The following is a 16,013-nucleotide window of genomic DNA, read 5'->3' as shown; positions in this document are numbered from 1 at the left end:
TGGAAATGCATCAGGACCACATGACTTCTGACTTAAATGAAGGAAGACAGAAATGATGTAAAAGGAGCACTGACCATTTGCCAGAAACTTTGCTAAGCCCCTTACCCAACACTTCGCCTTCAGTCCTCATAGCCACCCTAAGAGGTGGGTGATCTTGGCTCAGCAAGGCCCAAGGCTGCACAGGGAGGAAGCGGTGGATTGGGAAGGGATCTGGAACCTAGGTCCCTGTTGACTTCCAAGACCCTCCAACTGGCCAGGGATGGCTGGTGGCCCTCAGTGGCCTGGGAAGCTTTGAGGTCCGAGTCTTTTTGCAGTCCTGAAAGTTGGGAGTCCTCCCTAGTGCATGGAACTCCCAGTTTACCTCCAATGAGTTGAGACCTATCAACTCCTGTCTTGGCGGGGATGGAGGGTGGACAGACTATCACTTCCACGCTGTTGACTAACACTTCCAACACACCCCATCTGCCAAGTCAGCGTCCCCACTGGCATTCTGTTTCCTGACTCTCCGAAAGTCTAGGATTTCACTGCACAGTAGCTGGTCCTCAAAGATGCCTTAGTTTGATGAGACTTTAGAAAAAAATAAGGAAGAAAACTTATTTTGAATCTATCTGGCCCCAAATTATTTTCGTGAAGTTACAAACACAGACCACTTCAAAGAAATGTTAAAGAAGCTAAAGCCAAAACTTAAGCAATCAAACCTGTCTAACCCACTAATTCTCTCCTCTCTTTTGGCACAGTTACCAGATTTACTCTGAGACTCAAAGTACAGAAACACCACTGAATCTGTCCCAAGGGCATTTTGCAGATATCTGCCATGTTTCCACATCTCTACCTCTAAAGGGGCGCCCAAGTGGCGTAGTGGTTAAGAGCTCAAGAGCTCGGCTGCTAACCAGAAAGTCAGCAGTTGGAATCCACCCGCTCCTTGGAAACCCTATGAGGCAGTTCTGAGTTGGAATCGACTCGACGACAATGGGTTTGGTACCTCTAAAGTCGAGGGAACCCTCTGCATTCTAGAATCTCCTAGGGGACTTAAAAAAAATATGCTTGGTCTCTACCTCCCAGTGGTTCTGATTTAATTTGTTTGGGCTGCGGCACAAGGGTTAGTATTTTTTAAAAGTCCCCGGGGAATTCTAGCGTGCAGCCAGGGTTGAGAATCACAGCTCTGAAGGTATAAATCAAACCAAGGTTACTTCTCAAAGAGACAGCAAACAGTTCCATACCACACAATTAAAAAAATAAACCCACATGAGAGGAAGCAGACAAACGAGTCAAGCACCCACCAAACGTCAGGGCCCCTCCAGCCTGCCCCTCCCCAGCCTCAGTAGGGACTTGGCTCCTCTGTCTTCCTGAACACAGTAGGCACTCGCCTCAGCCCTCTAGCGGCCCCCCCACCCCACCACTGCCCCAGCCCGGGTCCTGTCATGGTGGCTTCCACAGGCACCACTCATACCATCCTCCAGGGGGCATTTGGGGTGAGCAGGGAGGAACCATTATCCTCATGTGACAGCTGGGGAAAATGAGCCCCTGAAAGGACAGAAAGCAGTGGGTCTGGGACAGGAGGACAGGCCTGAGTGCCCAGTGCCCACGAGCCATGCCACCCTCTGGGTTCATTCTCAAACCCACTTCTCTCCTGGGACTTTCCCTTCATGAGAAAGTCCTCAAAGCATGATCAACACAAGTGACTTGCTGGACACCCAACACCATGCTACGTCCCGGCTCAGGAACCTTCCAGGGCTCCCCACTGGCCAGAGGATAAAATCTAAACTTCTCAGCATTTGTCCACTGCTTGACCCAACCCTGTCTTTATACTCAAACCCTCCTCTATGCTTGACCCAACAGTTTCTTTATACTCATACCCTCCTCTACTCCAGTCGGAGGCCCTGCATTGTGCAAATGGTTAACACACTTGGCTGCTAACAGAAAGACTGGAGGTTCAAGTCCACCCAGAGGTGCCTCAGATGAAAGGCCTGGCAATCTACTTATGAAAAATCGGCCATTGAAAACCCTACAGAGTACAGTTCTATTCTGACACGTACGGGGTCGCCGTGAGTCGGAATTGACACTGCGGCAGCTGGTTTTCTACTCCAGTCAGGCTCTTTGTCTCCTAACCACCCCTTACTCAGTCCCCTCACTGTGCTGCTGGACCCATTTAAAACTCGGGAAGCTAAGCTTTCTAACCATGTTACTGCTATTTTTGTCCCCTGCCTCTGTTTGGGGAGGGGAATTTCTCCGATTGGATTGAGTTCTTCGATTCTCCAATTAGATTAAGTTCTTCATACATTTCTTTGTATTCCAAATAGCACCCAACACAATATCAGGCCGACTGCAGAAGCACAGCAAATACTGGTTGATGGATATTTGTTGACTCACTGCTTGCTCCTTTGGGGAGCAATGGTGCTCTTTTTTATAGGCACCTAAATCCAGGTAAAGTCAGATAACACTCTCAAGAAAATCTCCATGTGACTATGGCCCCTGACACCCTTTTAACTCAGTACTGAGGTTCACCCTTCAGCCAAAGATTAGACAGGTCTATAGGGCCAACAATAACACACGCGAGGGACGTGCTTCACAGTTCAATCATGTCTGCGAGACGAATGGGCACACCGGCCCAAAAGCAAAGACAGGAAGGCAGGAAGGGACAGGAAAACTGGACAAATGAAAAAAGGAAACCCGGCGGCTGGAGAAGGGGAGAGTGTTGACACACCACGGGGTTGGCAACCAGTGTCACAAAACTGTTTAATGAGAAACTAATTTGCTCTGTGAACGATCACCGAAAGCACAAAAAACAGAGACCTCCATGTGATCTCCCAAACCCTTAGACTCACCGTCCCTTTGTAAGAATCAATATTCTAACCACATGGTCACACAGCACAGGAGCTGCAGCTCGGGGCAGCCGTCAGCATCACCCTCACGCTGAAAGACAGCAAGGTTTAGGAGGAAATTCTGGCAGAGTCAGCTGCAGGCCTCCTGCTCAGCTCGCTGGCCACCTGCCTGGCTGCTTATGGTCTTTCATATTTCACTTAGAACTAATGACTACTCCTTGCTCTGCTAATTTTTCAGTATTTTTCATTATTTCCACCAGCAGATTTTTCAGGGCTGGAAGCCCTGTTTTGTTTCGTTTTTTCATTTTAAAAGGCATCTGAAGAATCTCACTATCTTAACCTAAATTTTGGCTGGTAAGTGAAGTCAAGTGTATCTCCTTCTCAACCAAGTGAAGTGAATTTTATTTTAAAATCTAACTGACTGAACCACAGAACCGTGTACTTCGGCCTTATGCAAAACAAACTCTCCACTTTCTACTCTGTATTCAACTAAGAGACCAGGGGCACATCACAAATAACCTCTGATTCCTGCAGTGAGACACGGCTGCTGTATCACACATGCTTCTCCCGTCTCCCTTTCCCGGCCTCCTGGCCTTTGAAGTCCTGGCTCTCCTCTGAGAGAGGGTCTCCCGCTCTGCCAGGAGGGCCGGTCTCCCGGCTTCTAAGATAGCCGATGTTCCAGCTACGAGAAATACTGCAAAGCTGCACTCAAAAACCCTTTTGACCTCAGACGTGACTGCAGAACAATTACACAGCATTTTAAATACCCAGTTCTTGTAGCATTCTATAGTACAATGGCCCTTAAATGACGCCAAAGCAAATTACCCAGGTTGCTAAAATGGGAACCCAAGAATTCCATCTTATATCAATGGAGATAAACAAAGTCAAAAATCTGAGGCTCAATTAAACAGTAACCAATGAAACATAATCTTTACTTGTTCAATAATCCTTACATCTCACAGGGCCAATTCCTAAAAGTAGAGAAATGGATGCAGTGAGCAGAATCTCACAGAACCACGCACTGCATATTTACTGACTAGAAAAGAGAATTTAGCACACAAACTCTGATCTGGTTGGAAATAATGATGTTTCTGTCGGCTACGGTAACTAATCCATATCCTCATCTCTCACCACCTTGGATGGTACCTGAGGACCAGCTGAGAACTGAGTGTACTCCCTTCTGGGGCCACTTTTGGCCTACCTACCCCCATTTCCACTGCCCCAAAGGACAGGCCACTTGAGAGTGCTTCTAGAGCCCGAGGAGCCTGAACAGCCACATGTGCAACCCCCTCCCCACACACCCGTAACCACGAGTCCCCAGGGGAAAGGGCACTGGCTTTCAAGTCTCTGAAACCCAGCTTCAAAGCCCAGCTGCCACTTACTAGTCTTGTACCCCAACTTCTCAGAGCCTCAGTTTATTCTTCCGCAAAATGGAAATCATAACTTTCCAACAGGGTTGTGGTGAATATGAAATGAGATAGGCTATTTAGACGACCCAGCACAATGCCCAGCTTTGTAACTGTTGGTTTTCTTCCTCGCTAAGGCAATAGCAAACACAAGGTGTCTGCAGGTGGACATACCATGCCCTTAATCAGCAGGCCCAGGGGACAGCAGCAGCACTGGTGGAGCACCAAAGGACAAATAAAAAGCAGCCATTCTCTGGACATGAGGGACATTTTATCAGTCTCTGACTTCTCACTCCAGCCTCTACTGTCCCAGCTTTCATGCCCCACTTTAATGGGGGTTAATTAAAAAGCTTCCCCCTAAAACAACTGGGATATTAAAAATAAGAGAATGGATAGTTAATTATGGCTTATCCATATAGTGGAAGAATATGCAGGCCCTTAAAAGGATACATAAAAAAGAGTTCTTTATTACATGAGGAAGAGCTGTCAGCTATAATGTTAACTATAAACAAAAAGGATAACAATTTCCACGATAACAACATTGACAGGAAGAGGGAACACACCGAACGTTAACAGTGTTTATCTCTGGAGGTAAAAGTTCGGGTGGTTTCATTCTCTTGGCTATTTTTTCTACATGTTTGAGGTTATCCTCAATGAGAAGGAAAAACATTTTAAAAAGTTTCTAGGTTTTCTACATATGTAATTTAAAACAAGGAATCCTGAGTGATAAGACAATGATTGGGATTATGTGAACTTGAGTTGATTCTGACTCATAGGGACCAAGTATCAGGAGTATGTTATCAATGATAAATGCAGGCTATCACCTTTTTTCTTTGGCAAGCAACCTTTGGACCACTGTATTACTCACTAACACACTCAGTGTGCTGGGAACGCTGGGGAAACACAAGGTGAAAGTCAAATAAATTAACTCTCCTACTTGTGTTGGCGTTGATAAAACACTGGTGGAAGAGAAGCTCAAAATCTTTGGGGTGAAGTCAAGCTAAATGGGTCCCTAGTGGTTTTAATCATTTGTAGTAGAATTGGCCACCATCACTAGGGATAACGGAGAGCTGACTACACATAAAACGTCACTGTGTTCTCCTAGGAGACTGGTTCCAATTTCATAAACAACCATGCAAGTGACGGTGCCTCGGAAGAAAGTCCTGGCGATCTGCTTCCAAAAGGTCACAGCCATGAAAACCCTATGGAGCACATTTCTGCTCTGCAACACATGGGGTCACCGTGAGTCGGAACTGGCTCGATGACAACTGGTTTGGTTTAGTTTTTGCCATACATCTCCTCAAAGTTGAACTGCTGCATTTATGGAGCCCTTACTCTGTGAGTTCTGTCCCTCAGTCTATTCCACCCGCCAACCAGGCTTTGAGGTAGGTGTTACTATCTCCATTATACAGCAAGGACCTCAAGGTTCACAGAGGGCAACTGCTTAAACAAGGCATACAGTTCCCAAGGGACAGAAAGGGCCTCACCCCGGGCCTGTCTGACACGCATTCTTACACTCTGGCTTCAGGCAGAAAGCTTTCCTATTGTATAGGCTCTTGTTTTGATGAAGACAGGTCAGCAGGGCAGGCAGAACCAGTCCATCCAGTCAGGAGGAGGCTGACCCTCTCAGAGGTCAGGGGCAGAGGAAGGAGAACTCAGGCCTGGGTGATGGCAGTTCACCCAGTTAGAGAGCTCGCAGAAGGCAGCCAGGCCCAGAGTCTCCCGACTTGAACACCTCTGCGCTTTCCAACCCACCTCCTGCTACAGGCACACACACGGCTGGGGCCAGGGTAATCAAGGCTCTGCACAGAGTAACAGACTTTCCCTCCACGGTGTTAAACAAGCCCCATCACGAACATTAGGGAGGCTCTGGAGGAGCAAACAGGAGCATATTTATATGAACATGCCTAAAGTGGCTATCAAAGGAGCCTGGTGGCACAATGGTTGAGCGCAGCTAACCGAAAAGTTGGAGATTTGAACCCACTCTGCAGGAAAGACCTGGCGATCTGCTCTTGTAAAAATGACAGCCTAGAAAATCCCATGGAAAAGTTCTGCTCTGTCCCGTGGGGTCGCCATGAGTTAGAATCGACTCAAAAGCACCTAACAGCAACAAACAAAGTGGACAGCTGGTTCATGAGGCACTCAGCAATTTGCTCGACAGCAACTAACAATAGTAACCTATGCACTTAGGGTGGGAGAACTGAGAAAATGGTCGCCTGAACCGCTGGCTCGTTCCCCGGGTCAGAGGGAGGGGGACCCCTAACTTGCTCTCTTCCAGGCCTGGGTTAGTGGTGTCATTAAACAGGTCCACTGCTCTCCAGGCCCTGATGACAGATACAGTTTGGTATGGCTCCCACCTTGAGTCTCTCTTCTGTTCAAAGCCCACTGGCGTCATACAAACCCTCACTCTGCCGCCCCCAGCCGTGTGGCTGAGAACAAGTTACTTAACCTTTCTGCACCTCATTTTCTTCAACTGAATAGTGCAGAAAGCTGTGAGATCAAATGAGAATCTAGAAAACAGTGTGGCAATTTCTTACAAAGTTCAACATGCACTTATTGCCTGCCCAGCAATTCCATTTCTGGGCATTTACCCAGGAGAAATGAGTATATATCTACACAAAAACTTGTACCCGAATGTTGACAGTACCTCTGTTCTTAATAGTCCCAAACTGGAAACAATCCAAATGTCACCCGCTGGTGAATGGATAACAAATTGTGGTACGCTCCCACAGTGGAATACTACTCAGCAATAAAAAGAAAATGCAACAACATGGAAGAATCTCAAAAGTTTATGCTAAGTGAAAGAAGTCAGACAGAAAAGACTATGTACTATAAGACTCCATTTATAAATGACATTCCAGAAAAGATGAACTCTAACGACAGAGCAGACAGGTAGTTTCCAGGGATCAGAAGGAGGCTACTGACTGCAGTGGAGCAGCAGGGAAATACTTGGATTGATGACAATGTCACCCAGGGGTGACATGGGCATATACATTTGTTAAAAGTTATCAAATTGTATACTTAAAACTGGTGAATTTCAATAACCAAAGGTGGAACAGCCCAAATGTCCATCAAGGAATGAATGGATAAAGAAACTGTGGTATATTATTGGGACACTGTGATGGTTAAGATTGTATGTCAACTTGGTTAGGCCACTATTCTCAGTGTTTTAGCAGTTGTATAATGTTGTGATCACTTCCCTGTTGAAATCTGATATGTGATCACCCCCATGATGGAATCTGCTGAGTGGTACTAGCCAAGGTAGGGCCTGTGGCAGCTCACTGCCCCCCTCAGTTTCATCTCTCTGCCTTTTGCTGGTTACTTTCTGCCTGCTCACCTTGCCAAGGTTTTTGGCTTGTTCCAGACTCAGCAGCTGCCTCTTGTTGTCTCGCCTCCGGTTCTTGGGACTTGAGCTAGCAGCTTATCCGTTGATCTTGGAATTCGTCAATCTTCACAGCCTTCGAGCAAGAGTCCGGTTCCCCAATCTGCTGATCTTGGGTTCGCCAGCCCCTGCAGCTACGTGAATCAGGAGAAACCTTGTGGTCTTGTCTGCTGATCTTGGAATTCGTTGACCTTCACAGCCTGTGAGCAGTAGCCCCTCTCCGACCTGCCGACCTTGGGTTCAGCAGCTTCTGCGGCTCCGTGAATTAGGAGAGGCCTCTACCCTGATCCACAGACTTGGGATGTTTTAGCCTCTACAGTTGCGTGAGCTGTTTCCTTGATATAAATCTCTCTATACATATACTTACACACTTTACTGGTTTTGCTTCTCTAGAGAACCCAGCCTAAGACAGACACTATTCAGTTATAAAAAGGAATAAGGTACTTGATACAAACTACAATAGTGGTAGAACCTTTAAAACATTCTACAAAGTGAAAGAAGGCATACACAAAAGATCACATACTGTTATGATTCCATTTATATGAAATACCCAGAACAGATAAATCTCTAGAGACAGAAAGCAGATAGGCGGTTGCCAGGGGCTAGGTGGATGGAGGATAGGAGAAACTGCTTAATGGGCAAGAGGTTTTACTTTGGAGTGATGGAAACATTTGGAAGCAGACAGAAGTGGTAGCGTATAACACTATGGATGTACTAAATGTCACTGAATTGTTTACTTTAAAATGGATAATTTACATCATGTAAATTTCACCTCAATTACTTTTTAATGGCGAGCTTTATTAATTATACTCCAACAAGGGTGACCAAAGAGAAAGACAGAAATAATTAGAAAATGAATATAAAGTACTTAGCACAGGGCCTAGCACATAGTAAGCGCTCAATAAAGGGTAGCTATTATCATGACAACTACCTCCACCTTTTCAGTATTATTCATATTGCATTCACCTTATCACAATTCTTACAGTCTGTAATACTTCAAAACCAGTATAACTCAGATCACAAACATTAATATAATTTTAATACTATTTTGATCTGAATAAAATGCTTTTTTTTAATTTAAAATCACTTCCAGAAGAGTTTTTATGATTCAATATTATTATGAAAGGAGCCTGCAAGTTAAAAAAAAGACTGGAAAGTGCTAATTTAGACCATTTTCTCTGAAATGTTGGCTCCTTCCTCTGTTAAGCCTTTCCTATGAAGAAAGTAAAAGTCATTAAAAAGACAGAAAAGAAAGAAAAAAACAAAATATGTCAAAACAGACTCAAATTTGCTTTGAATGTAGAGTAGCTAAAGTGAACAGAAGAAACAATGAAGTAAAATTGCTGAACAGAAGATTTCAAAGGGTGGCTCAAGAAGACAAGTAAAGTATCATGATGAAATGTGCAAAAGACCTGGAGCTCGAAAACCAAAAAGGAAGAACACACCCAACACTTCTCAAGCTGAAAGAACTGAAGAAAAAAATTCAAGCCTCGAGTTGCAATACTGAAGGATTCTATGTGCAAAACACTGAACTACACAGAAAGCATCAAAAGAAGATGGAAGGAATACACAGAGTCATTGTACCAAAAAGAATTGGTCGAAGTTCAACCATCTCAGAAGGTAGCATATGATCAGGAACCGATGGTACTGAAGGAAGAAGTCTAAGCTGCACAGAAGGCATTGGCGAGAAACAAGGCTGTAGGAATTGATGGAATACCATCTGAGATGTTGATGTTTCAACAAATGGATGCAGCACTGGAAGCTCTCACTCGTCTACACCAAGAAATCTGGAAGTGAACTACATGGTCAGCCAACTGGAAGAGACCCATATTTATGCCTATTCCAAAGAAGATGATCCAACAGAATGCAGAAATTATCAAACAATATCATTAATATCACACACAAGTAAAATTTTGCTGAAGATCATTCAAAAGCAGTTGCAGCAGTACATTTGACAGGGAACTTCCAGAAATTCAAGCTGAATTCAGAAGAGGACGTGGAATCAGGGATATCATCGCTGATATCAGATGGCTCTTGGCTGAAAGCACAGAATACCAGAAAGATGCTTTCCCTTTATTTTATTGACTATGCAAAGGCATGCGACTGTGTGATCATAACAAACTATGGATAACATTGCAAAGAATGGGAATTCTAGAACACTTAATTGTGCTCATGCAGAACCAGTACACAGACCAAGAGGCAGTCATTCCAACAGAATAAGGGGATGCTGCATGGTTTAAAAACAGGAAAGATGTGTGTCAGGGTTGTATCCTTTCACCACATTAATTCAATCTGTATTCTGAGCAATTAATCCGAAAGGCTGGACTATATGAAGAAAGAAGAACGCAGCATCAAGACTAGAGGAAGACTCATTAACAATCTGCGATATGCAAATGACACGACCTTGCTTGCTGAAAGCTAAGAGGACTTGAAGCACTTACTGATGAAGATCAAATACAGCCTTCACTATGGATTGCACCTCAACATAAAGAAAACAAAAATCCTTACAACCAGACCAATAAGCAACATCATGATAAATGGAGAAAAGATTGAAGTTGTCAAGGATTTCATTTTACTTGTACCCACAATCACTGTCCATGGAAGCAGCAAGTTAAGAAATCAAACAACATTATTACATTGGGCAAATCTGCTGCAAAAGACCTCTTTCAAGCGTTAAAAAGCGAAGATGTCACTTTGAGGACTAAGATGTGCCTGAACCAAGCCATGGTATTTTCAGTCACCTTATATGCATATGAAAGCTGGACAATGAATAAGGAAGAATGAAGAAGAATTCATGCATGAATTATGGTGTTGGCGAAGAATACTGAATATACCATGGACTGCCAGAAGAATGAACACACCTGTCTTGGAAGAAGTACAGCCAGAAAGCTCGCAGGTACTTTGGACATGTTATCAGAAGGGGCCAGTTCCTGGAGAAGTTCATCATGCTTGGTAAAGGAGAGTTAGCAAAAAAGAGGAAGTCCCTCAACGAGACGGACTGACACAGCGGCTGCAACAATGGGCTCAAACACAGCAACGATTGTGAGGATGGTGCAGGACCGGGCAGCATTTCGTTCTGTTGTACATAGAGTTGCTGTGAGTTAGAATCGACTCAACGGCACCTAACAACAATAGTGGCACCATGGAAGGCAAGCCAGATGATCTGTTTCCATAAAGATTACAGCCAAGAAAACCCTATGGAACACAGTTCTACTCTGTAACACACGGGGTCACTACGACGGTAACGGGTTTGTCTGTTTTTTATTGGTGTGCATGGTGCACACTGACAAGAGTGACTTCCAGTGTAATAAAAAAAAAAAAAAAGAAAATTGCCCATTATTTCCCCTCCTCCACACCAAGCACTTAAGCACTTGCGAGTTCTAAAACAGTGTTTGGGTCCAGCTCCCCATTTCTCAGGATGGCAGAAGAAACTGTACCGTAAAGGGGAGCTTCCTTTCTTAACACAGAAAAGCCACCCTAAGACCTCTAGCAGCTTGAAAAGGAACCACCACTTGCCCTGCAGCATAGACTAATCTGCCTCAAATGAGCCTGTTTAGATCCTTCAATCAATAACCTGTATTTTGATCTCAGCCCGTGCTTGTTTTCATTCATTGTTCAGTGGGGAGTAAGTGGGGGCCCCCACTCACTTGGCCATCTTGCTCCGCCTCAGTAATATATATTTTGAACAATCTAAAAATCACAATCCACTTGGAAGCTGTCTAAACACGGGTGGCAGTTCCCACTGTTTACCTGGGGAGCAAAGTATGTAACCATCTTTTCGTGTAAGATAATCTTCAGCCCCAGAACCCTCTTTTCTCCTAGTAACCACAGCCAGGTTCTTACTTGTATTCCTACAAGAAACCTTTCCGGTGGGGCAGTTCTCAAAGACGTGACATATAAAATGACACTAGCCCCCAAAAGAGGCTGCAAAAAATTGACTTCTCCAAGCAGGAAAAGATTATTTACAATCTTTAAGTTAACTAACCACTAGTCTCTAAAAGCTCCCAGCTCTGGGCTTTCTGACTCCATTCCATCACAGATTTCAGGGACAAGTAGGGAAAGGGAGTAACTAAGCAGACTACGAAAACAATCGCCATTATTATCTTATTATAACGCGCCGAAGTGCTGCAAGCTCTCACACAGTCTGCGTCAGTCTGTACAAACACCTTCAAAGAAATGTTTTAAATATTCATCATAATTTGGAATTCTAAAGAAAACTTCCAAATAGCATCCCAAAAAATCAGACAGATTCTGATACTGAGCACTGGATTTCCTCAAAATTTCAGGATCTGACAGCAATGATGTCTCTAATTTGGCATTACTTTTTAATAGGTATTCTGGTGATGTATGAATAGAGTTTACAAGACTTTAAAAAAAGGATCATCAGCTAAGAAGCTGAAGTGCAATAAACCAAACCACAAGAAGAACTCCAAAAACATTTATGCTATGACAGATACAAAGCCTGGTTGCTTTGCATACGCCTTGGAAAACCCAAGACCACAGAACAAACCAGGACCATTGCTGCTGAGTTGACTCTGACTCATGGAGACCTCATGTGTAGATCTGTGCTCCATAGGGTTTTCAGTGGCTGATTTTTCAAAAGCAGACTGCCAGGCCTTTCTTCCGAGGCAATGGAGGACTTGAATCTCCAGCCTTTTGGTTAGCAGCCAAGTGTGTTAACCATGTGCACCACTCAGGGACTCTGTCAGAACATAAGGTCCAGGGAAGCAGGAGAGGAAAGCAGGAGCTGTCTAGTGCACCCCACATATCCAGCACGTACCTGGCACATATAGGCATTCAATACATTTTTGCTGAATGAATGAGTATTGCTGAAATAATAAACCATGCAGGAATGCAGTTGCCAAAAATCAGAAGTTCAAGGAAAGATCCATTTTCAGGAAGGATTTTAACATGTAATATTATCTCTTCCACCGATTTTTTTAAAATGTTCTTAGTTACGCCTCAAACATCACTAAAATTATCTTTTCCTTCTCAAGAACAAAATGCACCAGATGCAGGGTAAATGGGCCCTGATCCAGATTAACCCCACAGAAGACTATTTTAAAAGGAAAAAACTGAGATTAAAAAGCTATCACACTACCGTGTACCAGCCAGCAAAAATCGGATACGCACATCTGATAACCCTCTTCAAAACGGTCGGTTTCCTCTGATTTCTATTTCAGCTAGGTAAGCATTTTTTTAGTCTACTGACTTTAAGTTTTCCCATTCATGTAGCCAAGAACCTGTATTTCCCTCGTCTTCTTTCTTAATCTTCCCAAACTTTTTCCTACTCACCTGTGCGGCTATTTACCAAAATTCCCTTTGTTTGGAAAATCCTCCCCCATCCTCCGATCCACGTTGAAAGCATCTAGCCCCTAACTACTGTCCTCTCTGATTTTATGGAAGCCTCATTTCCTTGCAGCCGAGGCCTGGTGCATTTCCTGAAGCTAAATTCATCGTGCTCCATAAAAATGAAAATAAAATCATTCAGACCACAAGATCAACTACCACCCTTCACCCTTTCTGCCAGGACCTTTCAGGACCTTGTGCTTCCATCATCCTTCTGGCACCTGTATTTTCCAAGATGGATTTACCATCCACAGAATTTTTCCCTCCCAAGTCCAAAATTCCGGAATCAGATTTAACCTGAAATTTTCTGCTTCCCGAGGCTACACAACCTCAATATGTGAAAGGAACTATGGACAGAAGTGAGCTTTCTTGCCACAATACTACTTTTAATGTGTTTATCCTTTTGCATACATGTTTTCAGGGAGTAGATACAAGAAGAAAGGAATACATTTTAAATACCTGATAAAGATTATTTCATTTGATCTTAGGAGGCAAGCAGAACAGGCATTCATTACCCCCATTTACACACAATGAAACTATGCATCAAAAAGGTTGAAGTGACCGATGTCACTTGGATAGAAAGTGTCAGCTCAGACCTGTACTGAGGTCTTGCTGCTCCCAACCCAAAGACTGTCTACTATACACACTTCCCTTTTGTTTCTGTCCTGCAGCCAGAAACAACTTCCCAGAGATTCAGTATTTCAAAGGGAGGGCAGACCTCTGACCTTTAGGACACCATCTCCACCTGCCAAGGCTTCAATCCCTTCAGCTAGCAAGCTGGAAGCTATCTTCTCCCTTCCCAATGGGAAGCAATGCCTTCCTTGTCTATGTACTCTCCTTAACAACTACTTCTTTCCAAGATAATTTCCAATAGTTCCTGTTTTAGAGGGACTTACTCATAAAACACTACTAGTCCAAAAAGTTTGCATCAGCATATAATTTTCTCAATAAAGTTCAGGGCTGATGCAACATTTCTGTCTCAGACTTTACAGTTAAAATAACAAGAACACAGAGCAGCTGAAAAATTACGCAAGACAACGCTACATTTTTACTCCATCACATCTGTCTCTCTGGGTCTCCTGTGAGTCATTGTCCTTTGCGTTCAGTCATCATTACAGGACTGCCATGTTCCACCCTAAATTGTTCTATTTTATTTTTTGAAGAAAAGCTCTGCAGCAAAATGGAGTCCTCTCACAGCTTTCCCTCGTCTTCTCTCTTAATCCTCCCAAATTTTTTCCTACTCACCTGTGTGGCTTTTTACCAAAATTCCCTTTGTTTGGAAAATCCTCACCCAAGCAGATGAAACCCTGACCCCTAATTTAGCACCTCAGATGCTGTGTTGCTCCAATTTTCACCACTATCATTTTACACAAACAGAAAAAAAGGCATGGTAAAGTCACAGTTCATTTATTTATTCATCAACAAACATATATGAAAACCTATCAGACGTGAGGGAGCAGGACCCAAATGTGAACAAGAAGCTATCCCTCTCTCATAGCCTGGTGGAGAGGAAAGGGAAAGAACTAATTACAGGGCAAACTGATTACTGTGGTTACCGTGGAGGTGAGCACATGGCCTGGGGCAGTGGCCATCGTGGAATGCTTCCTGGAAGAAGTGATCTGCGAGCATTTATAAGCCTCTATCTCTTCACTGTCAGTACAAAATAAACCTAAAAGACTCAACCCCACTCTGAAAGGTTATAAGCTTTACTTGCCAACAGTCACGTCAAAAGTCTAATTTCATAGGAGAATTGTCTTGACTCCTTGTCATAAATTTCAGTCCTTAACACATGCTCCCTTAGGCACAAGTTTCAGGAAGTTTAACAACTTCTGTCCTCTATGGTGCCTTCTCATATGTCTGTAAAATAGGATTAAATGAAATAACTGCACTTTTTAAAAACATAAATCATTTTCCTAACTGCAAATGAACACTTTGAACACTCCCTACAAAGCATGGCCACAGGAAGAGGGAACTAAGATTAAAAACAAAAACAAACAAAAAAACCCCGCACTTTAATGCAACAGAATGAAAGGTCTCTTTTGAAGTCACCAGAACAACTCGAACACAAAGAAAAACAGAAGGCTATTGTGGGGCTTTAGCCTCCAGATGATGAACACCAAACACACTGCAGTAGTAAACAAGCAAGCCTCTGAGCCCGGCCTGATCTGGTGAAAACATTACAACCTAAGGGACCGCTCTCTCCCCATTCATTGTTTCCCAGAGTCCCACTGGCTGGCAGCTCCAGGTTTTGTGTTCGGTTTTTTTTTTTTGCTGGTTTGTGGGTTTACTGCTTGTAAAGTATAATGCATAGCGTGCATTTCAAAGAAAAAAGGCACAGGCAAATGAAAGTAACTATGGTTTTAAAGCCCCATGAAAGGCAGTAAATGCAAGAGAAATGAACTCTCCCTGTGTTTACTATACGGACCTATTACTCTTTTATGCTACTCCAGTGGATTAAAAACTCAAATAGACGCTACCACTGCCCCACTACAAGGTCAGGTTAGAGGAGGGAAGGAGCACGTTCAGACACCTGCCTCAGCAGGACCCCAGACGGCCTCCCTCACCAGTTCCCTCGCCTCGCCCAAGTAGCTGACCTAGAAATGCGGTTGCAGACCCCGGCCGCTTTCGCTCTGCTGTCCCAACAAGCAGGCTCTAAATTCATACTTTTATTTCGCCAGGCACACCCTCATCCCCACCTCTCAAACCCCCCGCTGCAAGGAGGGAGACTCAACAGCCCCGAAGAGAAGGCTGGCGGCGGGCAGAAGCGGATGAGAGGCTCCTGAGCGCTTTCTTAACTATTCCCCCGGCCAAAGGTGGCCCGGGGAATCCAACACCTCTCCTGACTCGGAGCCCCTTTTCCTGGGCCAGAGGCTCCGGGCCTGGCTCTCGGTGGGAGGCCCCCCTAGCCCTCTCACCTCCGGACCTGGGGGCTGCGGTTCCCTTCTCGGCCCCTCCGGACCTCAGCGCTCGCCTGGGCCCCGGGGAGCCTGACCCAGACCCACGGCCGCGCCAGAGCCCTCCTGGCCTGGGCCGCCGCCCCTGGGCCCAGCCTCC

The 16,013-nt window shown here is 44.5% G+C and overlaps 1 protein-coding gene across 1 annotated transcript in view; it reads right to left on the bottom strand.

The window, feature by feature from the left end:
- PXK (PX domain containing serine/threonine kinase like) overlaps positions 1-16,013 on the bottom strand; it is an 81,150-nt gene that overhangs the window by 64,821 nt on the left and 316 nt on the right. The window contains exon 2 of the mRNA XM_023726646.1: positions 15,875-15,930. Coding sequence (XP_023582414.1) covers positions 15,875-15,930 — 56 coding nt within the window. The remainder of the gene's footprint in view (positions 1-15,874; positions 15,931-16,013) is intronic.

The sequence above is a fragment of the Trichechus manatus genome, unplaced genomic scaffold (assembly GCF_000243295.1).
Source record: "Trichechus manatus latirostris isolate Lorelei unplaced genomic scaffold, TriManLat1.0 scaffold00001, whole genome shotgun sequence".
Lineage (NCBI taxonomy): Eukaryota > Metazoa > Chordata > Mammalia > Sirenia > Trichechidae > Trichechus > Trichechus manatus.
The sequence above is the reverse complement of the archived record's forward strand: the minus strand, read 5'-3'. Positions and strand labels throughout refer to the sequence as shown.